This window comes from Mustela nigripes, chromosome 6, assembly GCF_022355385.1.
Source record: "Mustela nigripes isolate SB6536 chromosome 6, MUSNIG.SB6536, whole genome shotgun sequence".
Lineage (NCBI taxonomy): Eukaryota > Metazoa > Chordata > Mammalia > Carnivora > Mustelidae > Mustela > Mustela nigripes.
In genome coordinates, this window is record NC_081562.1 from 73,386,367 (window position 1) to 73,400,765 (window position 14,399).

Sequence of the window (14,399 nt, forward strand, 5' to 3'; positions counted from 1 at the left end):
ATGTCTTCAAATAATTTACTCCAATTACACATATATTGGTATTTTTGTTATTCTACAAGTTTCTGAGATGGTTCATTTTTCCTTATTCATTCTTCTGTTCTTTAGATTGTATCATTTCTCTGAGTCTTTTTTTGTGTTCACTGATTTTTTTTTTTCCTCCTGCTGTCTGGAATCTGCTGTCAAGTCCCTGTGGTGTATTTTTCATCTCAGCCCTTGTGCTTTTCAACTCCAGAATCTCTGTTGGTTCTTTTTTTAATGCCTCTTTCCTTCTTGGAAATTGCTAATTGTGCATTCATTGTTGTTATGCTTTTCGTGTTTTTCAATTTCCTTTAATTCTTTGGACATTTTTATAATGTTCATATACTGGCTACATCCAGTATCTGTATTCAGAGACAATTTATTTTGATTGCCTTTTTTTCAGTTTACTAAATAGTAATAGTTTACTATGTCTTCGAATGTCTCTCTCTCTCTCTCTCTTTTTTTTTTTTTTCCTGCTGAATATTGGACATTTTAGGTAACCTATTATAGCAGCTCTGTATTCTGATTTCCTCCACTGAAAGTGGCTTTGGTTAGTTTTGTTTGCTTAGTAACTTGCTTAGACTAAATCTATAAAATCCTCTGGTATGCAGTTGCCAATATCTTTACTCACTATATGGTTTAATATTTCTGTGTGTGTGTGTGTGTGTGTGTGTGTGTGTGTGTGTGATTCCAGCCTTCAAGGGCTTGCCCCTATGTCTGTGTAGGTTATGGGGTCAAACAGTTATTGAACAGAGATGACTAAACAAACTACCTAGAGCCAGTAAGCTCTTGTCTGCTGATAGACCAGTGTATGCAGAGGGGAATGCATTTTAAAGATCAGACCATTTTCAAGTCTACTGGACTCTTTTACATCTCTTGTTTGCATATTCAAGCCTCATGGTAGCCTGGAGACTGTGCTGATTTAAGCGGTCTTCTGTCTCTACTGATCATTCACACAGCCTCAGCCAAGAATATTATTATCTAGCCTCCTCTCGCCCCAGCTTCCAACTGCAACTTCAGGCCAGTAGAGCCATTGATCTTCCCCACTCGACCACCTTCACTTTGACTGACGGTGTTGCTGGATGAGTGCATTGCCCACCACTCCAAATCTGAGGAGCCCTCTCAACTTTAGCAGAGACATGCCAGTCCCACAGCCAGTCCCACCCAAACTGAGCCTTCCAGTCATTGAATCTTCATTTGCTAAGGGAGGAATGGGTGTGACCCCAGGCCAGAATGCCACAGATTCTCATTGTTCTTACCCAAAGGTCAACAGTTTTTATAAACGCTTTTCAGATTGTTCTGTGCCTTTGGTCTGTTTCCAGATTGCCAAAATGGTGGTTTTATCAGTTTTATCCAGCTTTCTAGTTGCTTTTTCCAGGGAGTTTTTTACTGTCTTTTCCCTTAGCCATAGACAAAAGCCCTGCTTCTTTCCATTCACTCTTTCTTTTTCTTCTCTTGTGATTAAACACTCATCTACCTTTCTGAACACTGGCTCCTTTGATTCTTTTACCAGCCCCATTGGCTTAAACTGGACAGAGTACAGGGTTGACTCCTCACATTCTTTTTGGCCTTCACACCCACATGCTCCTTGTCCTCTATCCATCATGTCCTACAGATGCCTCTAGGGTTGTTGTTTCTAGTTATTTCCTACCTGTAAACTGTCATAGTCCTTGGGAATCAACCAACTAAGTTTAGAAGTTTGTGACTTAGTCCCTGGACTTCTCTGAGCCAGAGTTTCCTCATGTAAAAATGGGGGGGTCTGTAGTATTTTCCTATATTTCATCTACATATAATATATATATTTCCTGTACACATATACAATAGAATCAAATGGAATGACTAAACTTATATCATTAATATTTTATTCTTAATTAAGGAAAGCTATTACTTTTTCAGCTTCCTTGTTGATTTCAGGCTCTTTATACGTTTTTTTCCTGGTCTGCACCATAACTTCCAAACTACTAATTTCCCCATATCTCTCTAAAGCCATACTGCAGTAGGTTAATATTAATACATATCCTATCTAATAGTAACTTGCTCTCCTGCATGAAAACCTGCATTAGAAGAAGCAAGTCTAAACGCAGCTTACTTACTACCCCAGATTTTTTCTTCCTTATCCCCTGTTTATATAGATATATCTTATTTTATATTTATATTATTTATATTTATATTTATATTTTCCATCCAAACTCAATGTTACATGTCCCACTGCTATGGACCTGCTCTCCAAGGTCCCTCTTTCTGCACTTGTCCCCTGGTCTTCCTTTCCCTTCCCAACAGAGGCAGCCCTCATTGGAGTTCATGTCAAAAGCTCTCTTGTCTGTGAAGGCTTTCACTTCTTTGAATGCAAACATTATGTCTTAATACAACTTTAACACCCGATAGTGCCTTGATTGTGGTATGAGCTCAATAAATAGCTTAATGGGATTCCTGGTTTATTTAATATGAACAGGAACACATCTTATTTTTCAAGTAATCTTTTCCCTGCCTTATGTTAACAGTTTATTAAAAATAAGGGCTATAGACTCAATTTTGCTGTAAGAAAAGGAGATATATTCATAGAGTTCAGTTTCTAATGGAAAAGACTGACATGGCCTAATGAAAAATTAAAATTTTCTGAGAGATAATAAGATGCTCAGAACTTATTCTTCTATGTGGAGTCTTTTTTAAGTTCAAAGGAAATGACATTTATGGTAACCTTATTATTAAATAGTCTCTGTTGAGTCCAAAGTCATTTAAAACAGTTGTGCTTAGTGAACCTCATTAAATATATGCATCTTTTAAAAAGCTCTGAAGCATGATTCAATAATGTGGCCAGACAAACCCTTCCAGTGACTAATTGAAGTGGTTGCCAGCAATCTGGAATTTTCTTTCTTCCTTCCCTCCATTCTACTTGGTTTTTCTTTCTGTTCTTAGACTAGATTGATGGGGCTCAAATTTTATTGTTCTAAGAATCTGGGGTATTTTAAAATGCATGTTCACAGGCCTTAGCCTCAGAGATTCTGTTTCATAGGTCAGGAAGGGGTTCAGAATTTGCATTTTTAACAATGCTTTAGATCGATCTGATGCAAGTGATCCACAGACCACACTTTGTAGGGAAATACTGCCCTTGAGGAAAGTTCTGCAGGACAGTGAGTTTTTACATTGGCTGACTTAATTTTTAAATCTTTCTTCAAAAACCTTTCTCATTGTAGAAACAGAAGATCTGTGGGAGCTTGACTTTGCAGCATCACATGCTGGAGCCTGTTCAGCGGATTCCCCGGTATGAGATGCTCCTGAAGGACTACCTGAGGAAGTTGCCCCCTGATTCTCCAGACTGGAATGATGCTAAAAGTAAATGCTTCTCTCCTGCCCTCTCTCTATTATGGGGTAATCAAGTGACCAGGCAGCCTTGTGGTTAACAAGCAAGATATGTCTCATAGCCAATTTAGTAAAATATTGTTGCCAAAAACTAACCTCCCTGGAAATTGTCATCAACATCTCAGTTAGGCAAGCACTTCTGAGCCCAAATCACAGGTTTATAGCAATGCAAATCGCATTTCTCCTGCTGATTTCACGTTAATCATTAACTTGAAAATCTGAAACTATAGTCTTAGAGACATCTGGCCTAGCAATACATAATTACCCTCTCACAGGAAGAATACAGCCATTCAGAATTACTGGTGCTGCTGGTTAATTAGATAGGTTGATGTATACCAAGAAAGCTAAAATGTAAAAATAACCTAAGCAAAGTTGGCTCTACCTACCCTGAAAGAGAAGAGAAAATGATGCTTTTTAGTGTCAGTTAACGTCTTCTCAGGAAAACTTTATTCCTATTCTTCTCGTTGTCTTCTGTTTTTTCATTAGGTCCTAATGAATGGGTTTGGTTTTGTTTTGTTTTAAGATTTTATTTATTTATTTGACAGAGAGAGATCACAAGTAGACAGAGAGGCAGGCAGAGAGAGAGAGGAGGAAGCAGGCTCCCTGCTGAGCAAAGAGCCCGATGTGGGACACGATCCCAGGACCCTGAGATCATGACCTGAGCCAAAGGCAGCGGCTTAACCCACTGAGCCACCCAGGTGCCCCTGAATGGGTTTTTTTTAAGGCTCAGGAGTTTCAATACTTTAGCTTTCTCTTGTACTTTTAAAAAATCAAAGCCAATGATTCTTGATCTTTAGGGGTTGTAAGTTCAAGCCCCTCATTGGTTGTATAGCTTACTTAAAAAAAATAATTTATAAGGGGGTGGCTCCCTGGCCCAGCCGAAAGAATGTGACTCTTAATCTAGGGGTCATTAGTTCAAGTCCCACTTTGAGTGTATAACTTACTTAAAAATTATTTTAATTAAAAAAAAAAAAATGAGGGGCACCTGGGTGGCTCAGTGGTTTAGGCCTCTGCCTTAGGCTCAGGTCATGATCTCAGGGTCCTGGGATTGAGCCCCACGTTGGGCTCTCTGCTCAGCGGGGAGCCTGCTTCCCTCTCTCTCTGCCTGCCTCTCTGCCTACTTGTGATCTCTGTCTATCAAATAAATAAATAAAAATCTTTAAAAAAAAATTTAAAAAAAATGAAGGGCAGAATGCAAATTTAAGGGATAGAAATGGCTTAGTGTCAAGAACTAACAATGCTGCTGTACAATCTTAAAACATAGATACTTTGCTAATAATTTCTTGTCTTTATTATAAGTGTATCCTGGCAAGAGATGAGGAATACAGAATACTGTCTTTGGTCTTGGCAGCCTGGGTCTTTTTTTTGAACAGGATGCTTTCTCTGATACACTTCTCCCACCACCCAAGTGAGTCAACAACCACAGGAACTTCTCTTCTTCCCTTTCACCCTTTACAGTTTAGAATTATCCTGACTTGACTTCTTCCACTTTCCACTTCATGCCCACTTCCCACTCATCTGGGCTGTGTGGTTGGTTTTAGTGGCAGAAGAGGTAGTAGTAGGGTCACCACTCCTCTCTTCCAACTGCTGATCCCAGGTTATTTTATTCTGTCTTCCTCTACCTTGGATCCTGTAGGGAATGCACAGAATTGCCCCAATCAGGATAGTCCTCCAAAATCTAAATAAAAATTCAATTTCTTCTATACTCAAAGACTTAGACTTGCCCTAAAATGGCAGTGTCAACAATGAGAAAGTTAGCAACACTGTAGGGTATTTTATTACTCTCTTTGGTTGCCCGTTGCTCCTAAAATTGTAAGGAAATAACGGAGGTGCTTTTAGAGACCCAAAGGAGAGAAGAAAGCAACACAAGTGCATTTTGTTCAGCCATGGAACAAAGAAGGCAGAGAATTTGGTCTAGAAGAAATAAAGTTGTTGTAGTAACAAAATTAATCAGGCTGGTATTCATAAGATAGAAAGGAAAGAGCAGGTCAGGATTGAGGGCATTCCCGAAGGTTGATCCAGCAGGAGGCCTTAACCTCCACAGCTCTTTGCCAACAGTGCTGGAGGCCCTCCCTTGCCCATACTGGGCAGTTCCCATTCCCATCTCTCCCACCACCGGTTCCACATAAAACCTTCCATCAGCATTGGCATCAGAGAATTCCCTGTCACCTGAGCAAGACTAGCACTGTATGTGTGTTTTCCCGAAGAAAGTTGTTTATGCTTGGTGGTTAGTTTGCTCATAAAACTCACAAAACAGTATTCCTGCTGAAATGTTGTAGAACTTTGAGCCAGAAGACGGAGGTTACAGCATGGCCCTAGAGTATCATAGTTGTGTGATCTTAACCAAGCCACCTCACTTGCCGTTGTCTCTTCTGCCAGGCGGGGCTAGCTAACCGACTCTCCATTCAAGGTTGTGTCAGAATGAAGAGACATAATATATATGAAAGCGTCTGGCAAAGCACCTTGTGCCAGTCTAGTGTACATGTATTTGTTAATTTTGAAGGTTCATTATATAGGTCATATGTATAGTTGTATATGACTGTTTACAAGGAAATGCCCTCATGTTCCAAGTAATCTGCTTACAAATAAACTCGTTAAAGTTCTGTTTTGTAAATGGAAATTGCCCCTGCTTTTGGTGTCAGATGTGGTCATCAGTCTCAGATTTCTTATTGTGGTATGTTATTCAACTACCTAGTAGCATAGGAACAACAAAATACATTTATTTAATTTCTTTTTTTCCATTTAGAATCACTTGAAATTATATCTACAGCAGCAAGCCATTCTAATAGTGCAATAAGAAAAATGGTAAGTGATTTTCAAAGGAGTTGGGAATCTTCTAGTTAGATAATTGTTGATAACATAGCCTAATGTTATCTGTAGGTTTGGACCAAAATGAATTGATACAAGTGAACCAAAAAGATTCTTTATTAAATGTTCAGTGTTGTGGAGAATAATCCTCTCCCCTCTTCTCCCAGGTTTCAGTTTGCTAATAATGGACACATTTTATACCAAATTTATGCTTAGTTCCAATCCCTTCTGAATTATCCAGATTTTAGCGAAGGTCATTGTATTATTAAAGCCACTAAGGTAGAACCTTCCTTTATTTGGTCTTGCTGTGTTTTGCTTTAATTTTCTAGGAGAACCTAAAGAAACTGTTAGAGATTTATGAAATGTTGGGAGAGGAGGAAGACATTGTAAATCCTTCAAATGAACTAATAAAAGAGGGACAAATCCTCAAACTCGCTGCTCGGAACACATCAGCACAAGAACGCTACCTTTTCTTAGTGAGTATTATAGTGTGAGCTGGTCACATAAGAGTAATTCATTAACGTTGTTCTGTACATGTTGGAAAAGTAGGGTGCCTGCTTGCTAACCAAAACAATTCTGTCTAACCTGGTTTGGTCAGCACTGTCAGGATTCCACAAAAGTGAATGTCTTTAGTAACTAAAACTTGTTCTTTCAAGGACACAAATCTTAGAATATTTTTAAAATATTGTTCTGTGTACTTACCACATATCAGTTACTTTAGTAACACACAGCTGAAGACAATTTAACCTGTCCATCATGATCTTAGCTATCAATATACGGGGGAAGGTATGATGTGTTTTCACAAATGTTCCTTGTTTCAGATTCACTCCTTCCTTTAATTCTTATAGGTGAATGGGTACCATTTTCTGACTGGAGTTCTCTTCCTAATTCTCTCTGATCGCTACTTTTGATCTTTACAGTTTGAGGAAATGTATCCTCATATCGCCCTCGGCCCGCAAGGACGGCAAGAACCCTGGTTCGGATGCATCACACTTATATACGCTTACATGACCAATCAGTGAGCAGGGTACAGGAGGGAGCGAATCAGGCTGTGCACCTAAACGAACAACTTCGCTAGCAACCAATGCTGTTTACTTCCTCTTTAAGCGTTCCACTTAGTCTCACGAGGCAATCCTAACCTGGCAACTAGCCAGGCGCCATCTTTTAATGGCGGAGACTGCCCTGGCCAGGGGCCTGCCTCCAACATCTCCCCCTTTTTTCTTTTATGGCAGGGATCGTGCCTGTCTTAGGTTGTCAGTGGCGGGGAATATCCTTACCCGTCATCAGACGGCAGATATCAATGATCTGCGTCCTGTCTTAGGTTGGTATATTTCCCCCACCAATCTTACCCATCATTGACTACCAGTCCAGCATACTTAGCCACACTTGGGGGGATGTTCCAGCCTCGATGGCTAACAAGGCCTGCACCATGGCTTGCTGTTGCCTATGTTGCTGTCGCCTCCAAATTTGCAGTTTCCTTATTAGCAGAATCAAGCCCACTACGAGGATTATCATCAGACCAATTATGCTAGCCCATTGTTTCGTAAAGGTTAACACATCTTGCAATGTTTTGATTATCTCTGGGAGGGTTGCAAGCTCAACTCTGGTGTTATTTATCCTTGTTATGCCTAGTAGCAGGTGCTGAGTATAGTTTTGGAATTCTACGGACTAATTCCCCCGCAGGTATGGGAGAGCTGTCGGGAGACATTGTGTAAGTCACTCATATTAGTATAGGCTATGGGAGTTACACAAATTGCCGGGAAGGGTGTATACATCCCAGTCCCAATAGGGCCCCCCATATGTCCACTTGTTCTTGAACTAAATCCTCTCTCTGGTTGACTATCAGGATTCCTGCTTGCAGATGTGCATTGATCTGAGTCTATGTTTGAAGGGCAGCCGCTGTTCCTTCTGCAAGGGTGTTCACAGCTTCCGCAGTGGGTATAGTTGTAGCAAGCGAGACTGCTGCTGCCGTGGCAGCTGCTGTAGATAGAGCCAATGCTGTCACAATGGCGGCTGTGATACTAAAATCTCTCTTCTTTCTGGATAGCACCACCAGTAAATTGTCCTCTGGAATGGAAACTGGGATAGGAACATGGGTAGGGATACGCATAATCACAGCCAGCTTGAAGGCCGTGACATTCCAGCACTAGGAAAGATAGCAATTCTTAGTGCAATTCAACGTATCATTCAGCTCGCTAGCATTTGTTATGAGGAAAAGGAACGGTGGCGAGACCCATATGGGAGTGGGCTGATAAGTAATATTATTGGGACAAGACACATTAACTATTGTCTCAAAGGTACTAGAGTCATTTTGTTTATATGAACAGTTGAGGAATTTGCCACCATTTAACATGGACACTGCTGAGATATCAGTACATGCTCCTAGCAAGTTACAGACCTGCCATGCATCAAAGGGAGAGGAGGGAATATGAGAGAAGAGTTAGTCACTGGTAAAGGATAAGCCATGCTTTAACCACTGCTCACAGCTCTCTGGCTTGAGTCGGCCGCAGGAGGTGTAGCATCCCCAGAGTTATCATCAGCATCTTCAGCTTCATGACTGGTGTTTGGAAGCAAGGCTGCACGCACCAGCCACTCTGGGATCCAAATTGGAGCCTCCTTTTCCTGTGGAAAAACACATACAGACCCCCTACTCCATACTAACCCTGGATCTGGTCCATTCCACTTTCCTGTGAGGATGTCCCTCCAAAGTACTAAAGGCTTAGGGGAAGCAGCAGCATCACTTGCATGTCTGTCTGCAGCTGATTTACCTGTTTTGTCCAACGTTTAAAAATTCAAAATAAAGAGAATGGTGTTGAGCTTATCTTTAGGGGACCTGAAGGTCTCCCCTATTCCCCCTTATTGTTTATAAAGCGCATTTTTTATTGTAAGATGCGTACGCTCCACAACACCCTGTTCTTGTGGGTTATAGGGTATTCCATGTTATCAAGTGAATGTCCCTATGCCGCGAAAGCCTGTAGGCAATGGGCGATAACATCTCTGGATTCCCCCCCCCATGCACTGAGGCAAAAATTATTCCAGAGCAGGTATCTACAGAGACATGAACATATCTTAACTTTCCAAATTCTGAAACATGTGTGACATCCATATGCCATATATGATTAGGTAACAAACCCTTAGGATTAACCCTCAAGGACGGTGCAGGTAGTAAGATCATGCAATTTCTGCAGGAGACTACTATGTTCCGTGCCTGTGCTTTTGTTATGTTAAATTTGAGGCGAAGAGTTAAAGCATCCTGTTTCTTCAAATCCTCCCCTAAATGGTCCCATTGAGGTATGTTTAGCAAGCCTTCATCTAGGAACCATGGAGCCGCCTCTACCATGCTTTAGTGGCCGCCGCGGCTATTTGCAGATACACTGCAGGGTTGTATTGTATTTGGGCCTGCTTTCTCATGTACGGTCCTATTCCCCTTGCCCCTCTTCTGACAGTATGTACCTCCTCTCTGCCCAGTGGGGAGGTGACTGAAGAAAGGCAGGGGACATGCTGCTGCTGCTGCTTCTGTACCCTCCTCTCTGGAGAGGGGTAGGAGAGGAGCCTGGTCAGTGTGCCACATTTCACATCCATGCAGGCATGGGGAAGCAACCGGCACCCCCTGTGGGCCTCAGAGCCCTCCCTGCAGTGAACCTGGGCAGGAGGGAAGAGGCCCCAGCATTGGGGTTTGGAGTCTAGAAGGGACAAGATGACTCTGTAAATGTCCTCCGGGGTGGGTCGGGAGGGGATCTAGTGTTCAAGTGCAGAAATCTTTGGCTTTGCTACCAGTTCTGTATGATGAAAAATAAAAGTTCACCGAGAGGACATTTCTAGGTCCCACTGAGGATTTCCAGCCGCTGCATTATGGCGGGCAGTGTCTTCCAAAGAACTAAGGGCTTGGGGGAAGAATCCATAGGGGCTGAATGTCTTTCAGCTACTGCTTGACCATTTTTATCCTAGCAGTTTTCGTTTTTAACGGCGTGCCATTGGCCTTTAGAAGGTACTTTAGGGAACCCTCTAACCTCGACTTTGACAGTCCAGATCCCATAATTAGAATCCCAACCTAATGGCTGTTCCGCGTATACCCGCCACTAAATCCCGGCTCTAAGGCCGCCCCGCTTCTTATTGTGGACTTGTACAAGTTAATCCTGGCTCTAAGGCCGCCCCACTTCTTATTGCGGACTTGTACAAGATTCCCACCACTTTGATCGTGGTCCCTTCCCCGCTTATCTGCGGTTTCTTTTTTTTTTTTTTTTTAAAGATTTTATTTATTTATTTATTTGACAGAGAGAGAGATCACAGTAGGAGAGAGGAAGGGAAGAGATCACAGAGAGAGAGGGGGAAGCAGGCCCCCTGCTGAGCAGAGAGCCCGATGTGGGACTCGGTCCCAGGACCCTGAGATCATGACCTGAGCCGAAGGCAGCGGCTTAACCCACTGAGCCACCCAGGCGCCCCTTACCTGCGGTTTTGATAAGAAAATCCTGGCTCTATGGCCGCCCTGCTTCTTGTTGCGGTCTTGTACAAGTTTCCCACCACCTTTGTCGTGGTTTTACCCTGCTTACCTGCGGACTTCTCCCTTGCAAGGTTTTTCTATTTTTACTCCCCGCTTTACCGCGGAATTCCCACTTTTGAACGTGGCTAATGTCCCCGCTTACCTGGGACCTCTACTCCCCGCTTTCCTGCGGATTACCTTGCAAGATTCCTTTATTTAGTTCCCGGGTGCCGGCGCCATTTATTGCCCTCGGCCCACAAGGACGACAAGAACCCTGGTTCGGATGCATCTTCTCTCTCTTTATTTCCGCAAGTCTACACACTTATATACGCTTACATGACCAATCAGCGAGCAGGGTACAGGAGGGAGCGAATCAGGCTGTGCACCCAAACGAACAACTACGCTAGCAACCAATGATGTTTACTTCCTCTTTGGGTGTTCCGCTTAGTCTCACGAGGCAATCCTAACCTGGCAACTAGCCAGGCGCCATCTTTTAATGGCGGAGGCCACCCTGGCCAAGGGCCTGCCTCCGACATCCTCAAGCTTGTGAAGTTTGTGCCTAAAATATCTCTGTGAAAAGTACATGAGTTTGCCATATAGTTCCTTTTCACTGGAGTAGGTCCCTGTCCCTTCCTTTACTTCCTGGAAGTGACATTTAGTCTGCGGCTTATCTCAAATGTAAGAGCTCTTCCTGGGGCATCCAGGCCATTATGTTTTTAGTCTTCTGTTCATTCTAGTTCCTTTCTCTATCGGTATACTGATAATCACAGTAATAGCCAATGTGGAGTAACAATAAGTTAACACTTAGTCGTAGCTCAATAGATGTTAGCTGCTATTATGATTGTTATTAGAGTCACAGAAACAGAGATGCATTGGTCATGAGGCTACCCAGTGCTTGGCACATTCTCAGTGTGTGACTCACATCTGACTTTGGGCTACAAGGCAGTCATCCCACCATAATGTGAGTTTAATTGGGAGCTTACAGGTTTTCATTTTCTGGGTACAGCCTCCTTAGAAAGGAAAACTTATAGGAACTAAATATCACGTATAGGGGTGTTCAGGATCTCTCATTTTCCAAAAAGAACATTTGGTCACCATATTATCTAGCTGTTCTCCCGAGTTTGTGTAACTCAAGAAAATTGAAAATATATGTCTACACAAAACATGTTTATGAATGCTTATAGCAGAATTATTCATAATAGGCAAAATATTTGGACATATGGATATAGTGGTATATCTATGCAATGGGATGTTATGTGGCCATAAAAAAGAGAATATTGGTACATGCTACATGGATAAACTTTGAAAGTGCTGTGACAGGTGAAAGAAGCCATTCACAAAAGTCCATTCTATATGATTTCATTTATATGCAATGTCCAGAGTAGGCAAATGCAGAGAGGCAGGAGATATAAGTAGTAGTTGCCTGGGGCTGGTGGGGAAGAGGAAATGAACATAAGGTTTCCATTTGGAATCATAAAATGTTCTGGAATTAGATAGTTATGAGGATTGCACAATTTACAGCTATATTAAAAACCACAAATTGTATATTTTATTTTATTTTATTTTTTTTTTTTAAAGATTTTATTTATTTATCAGAGAGAGATGGGGGGGGAGAGAGCAAGCACAGGCAGACAGAATGGTAGGCAGAGGCAGAGGGAGAAGCAGGCGCCCTGCTGAGCAAGGAGCCTGATGTGGGACTCGATCCCAGGACGCTGGGATCATGACCTGAGCCGAAGGCAGCTGCTTAACCAACTGAGCCACCCAGGCGTCCCAAAAACCACAAATTGTATATTTTAAAAGGGTAAATTTTACATTATATAAATTATGTCTCAATAATTTTTAAAATGTATAGATTTTGTCCAATTTAACTGTAAAAGTCTTCATTTGAGCACACAAAAGTACTTCACCTCTCAGAGGTTATATAGAGGACTAAAAATGTAAAGCAAGGATTGTGATGTCCTGTCAGGGTTCAGAGGCCTATTTATTTTGAAATACAGATTTTATTACTCAGGTGTGGTGAGGCCACTGGATCAGGAGACAGTTGCCATGAGAAACATCATTATACTCACAGCTTCCCAAAGGGAGAGGCATGCCATAACATGGGGTTACTGAGAAAACAGCAGGGTCCATAAGGGGGCAAAGGGAACACATGTGAGCAAGAGCCTTTCTTAGGGTTCAGTGAGAAAGAAGGGGCAAGACAGCATAAACAGGTTTAAAATCTGCTCGTTTAAATAATTCTATCAGGCTCTGGGGCATGCAGGGGCTGCTCTCTGGTACCTGGTCCTGGCAGGGGAATACTGGCCCAGTAAGGGCTTACAAAAGAAGACGGCGGGGGTGGGCTCTGGATGGGTTGCTTTCCACAGGAAAGGCGTGCCTGTAGGTGAGTCATTTACTACTTCTAGGAAGTGGGTAACCCTAAGAGGGACAAGTTCCCCTGTTGTCAGCAAAGCCCCAAGATGTCAAAGCATCAAGAAACAGATGTCAAAAAAGACATACTTAATATACTATTTTGGGTAAAATGCATAGAAGTTCATGTCTCTTCCCTTTGCCTTTACCCTTCCATTAGGTGCTTTGGTACTGCTCCTTTCCTGTCTTCTGGATTATACTACGGTTTCAATAGTTAAGCTTCTAGCTCTGTGTCTAACCGATTGCCTGGGCTTAATTTTCACATTTGAGAATTTTTCTGGAAATTGTTTAAGGTTGAATACCTTGTTGCAGAGCCAAATTAAGCAGCTCTTTGGAGGACAGATGGCAAAGAGCCTTGGGGGAATACAGCCATAGTGACTTTGAAGAAAGGACCCATCTTGTTCCAGTTATTATAAGCTATTAAACCTCTCTTTGCCGTTGCCTCCCTGGAGGATGGAGGCGTAGAGCAGGAGTTCCCGGAATTGGTCGTGGGAAGACCATCTTAGAAGCATGTCTGTAGGTCCATTCTGCTAATCCCTGCATGCCGCCCTCCACCCTTGCTCTGTCTTTGTCACACACGCTTCCTCTCCGCGACACACTTTTCTTGCCATAGAGCATCTTGGTTGTTTGTATGTAGAAACTTCAGAAGTACCATTTTAATCCTTCTGTCTCTAGAAAATGAGGGCTAGTTTTTGGGTATCCTACCCTGGTGATCTCACATTTCTCTAAAGAGCCCAATTGCATGTAGAATCCGATTTCAGCTTTCAGCCGAGCCTCCCATGTTTGCTCATTCGCTGGCCCCCACACCATGCTTTTTTCTGTTACTGCCGGACACTCTGTTGACTAAATCAATTAATCACACACCTGACATCTGAAAGTTTAAAAAAAAAAAATCACTGGATTATCCCATAAAATGGCCCAAGAGGTTTTATTCTTGGCCCTTTGTTGTTCTGGTCTTTATTTCCTTATTGCTTAGCAGCTTTTAGGTTTTTTGCCCCTTGACTCATTTAAACTTTGAATACAAGAGCAGGCACTGGGAATTTTTTCCAATCATGTACTTTTACAAACTTTAAAGCAAACTTTAATGAAACTGTCTCTGGTGAAACATAACATTGAATTGTTTCATATATTTCAAGACCTTCGAAATAAGTAGCTGAGGACCACTGGAGATGAGGAAGGGGGACTCTGTGCTTTTAATAAAATCAAGGCTGCCTTCTAGCTACCACTTTCAGAACTTACCCCACCAGCCAGAGATCACACGTTCCTCACGCCTTCTGGCCATGGATAAAAAGCAGTCTCCTGCACTGAAAGGGAGGGCCATCTCCTT

The 14,399-nt window shown here is 42.2% G+C and overlaps 1 protein-coding gene across 7 annotated transcripts in view; it reads left to right on the forward strand.

Annotated features, from left to right (window-relative positions):
* Positions 1 to 14,399, forward strand: part of FGD4 (FYVE, RhoGEF and PH domain containing 4) — a 214,691-nt gene that overhangs the window by 178,305 nt on the left and 21,987 nt on the right. For all 7 annotated transcript variants that reach the window (XM_059402867.1, XM_059402868.1, XM_059402870.1 and 4 more), the window contains 3 exons: positions 3,213 to 3,351; positions 6,125 to 6,183; positions 6,516 to 6,662. In XM_059402867.1, the coding sequence (XP_059258850.1) occupies positions 3,213 to 3,351; positions 6,125 to 6,183; positions 6,516 to 6,662 (345 nt within the window). The remainder of the gene's footprint in view (positions 1 to 3,212; positions 3,352 to 6,124; positions 6,184 to 6,515; positions 6,663 to 14,399) is intronic.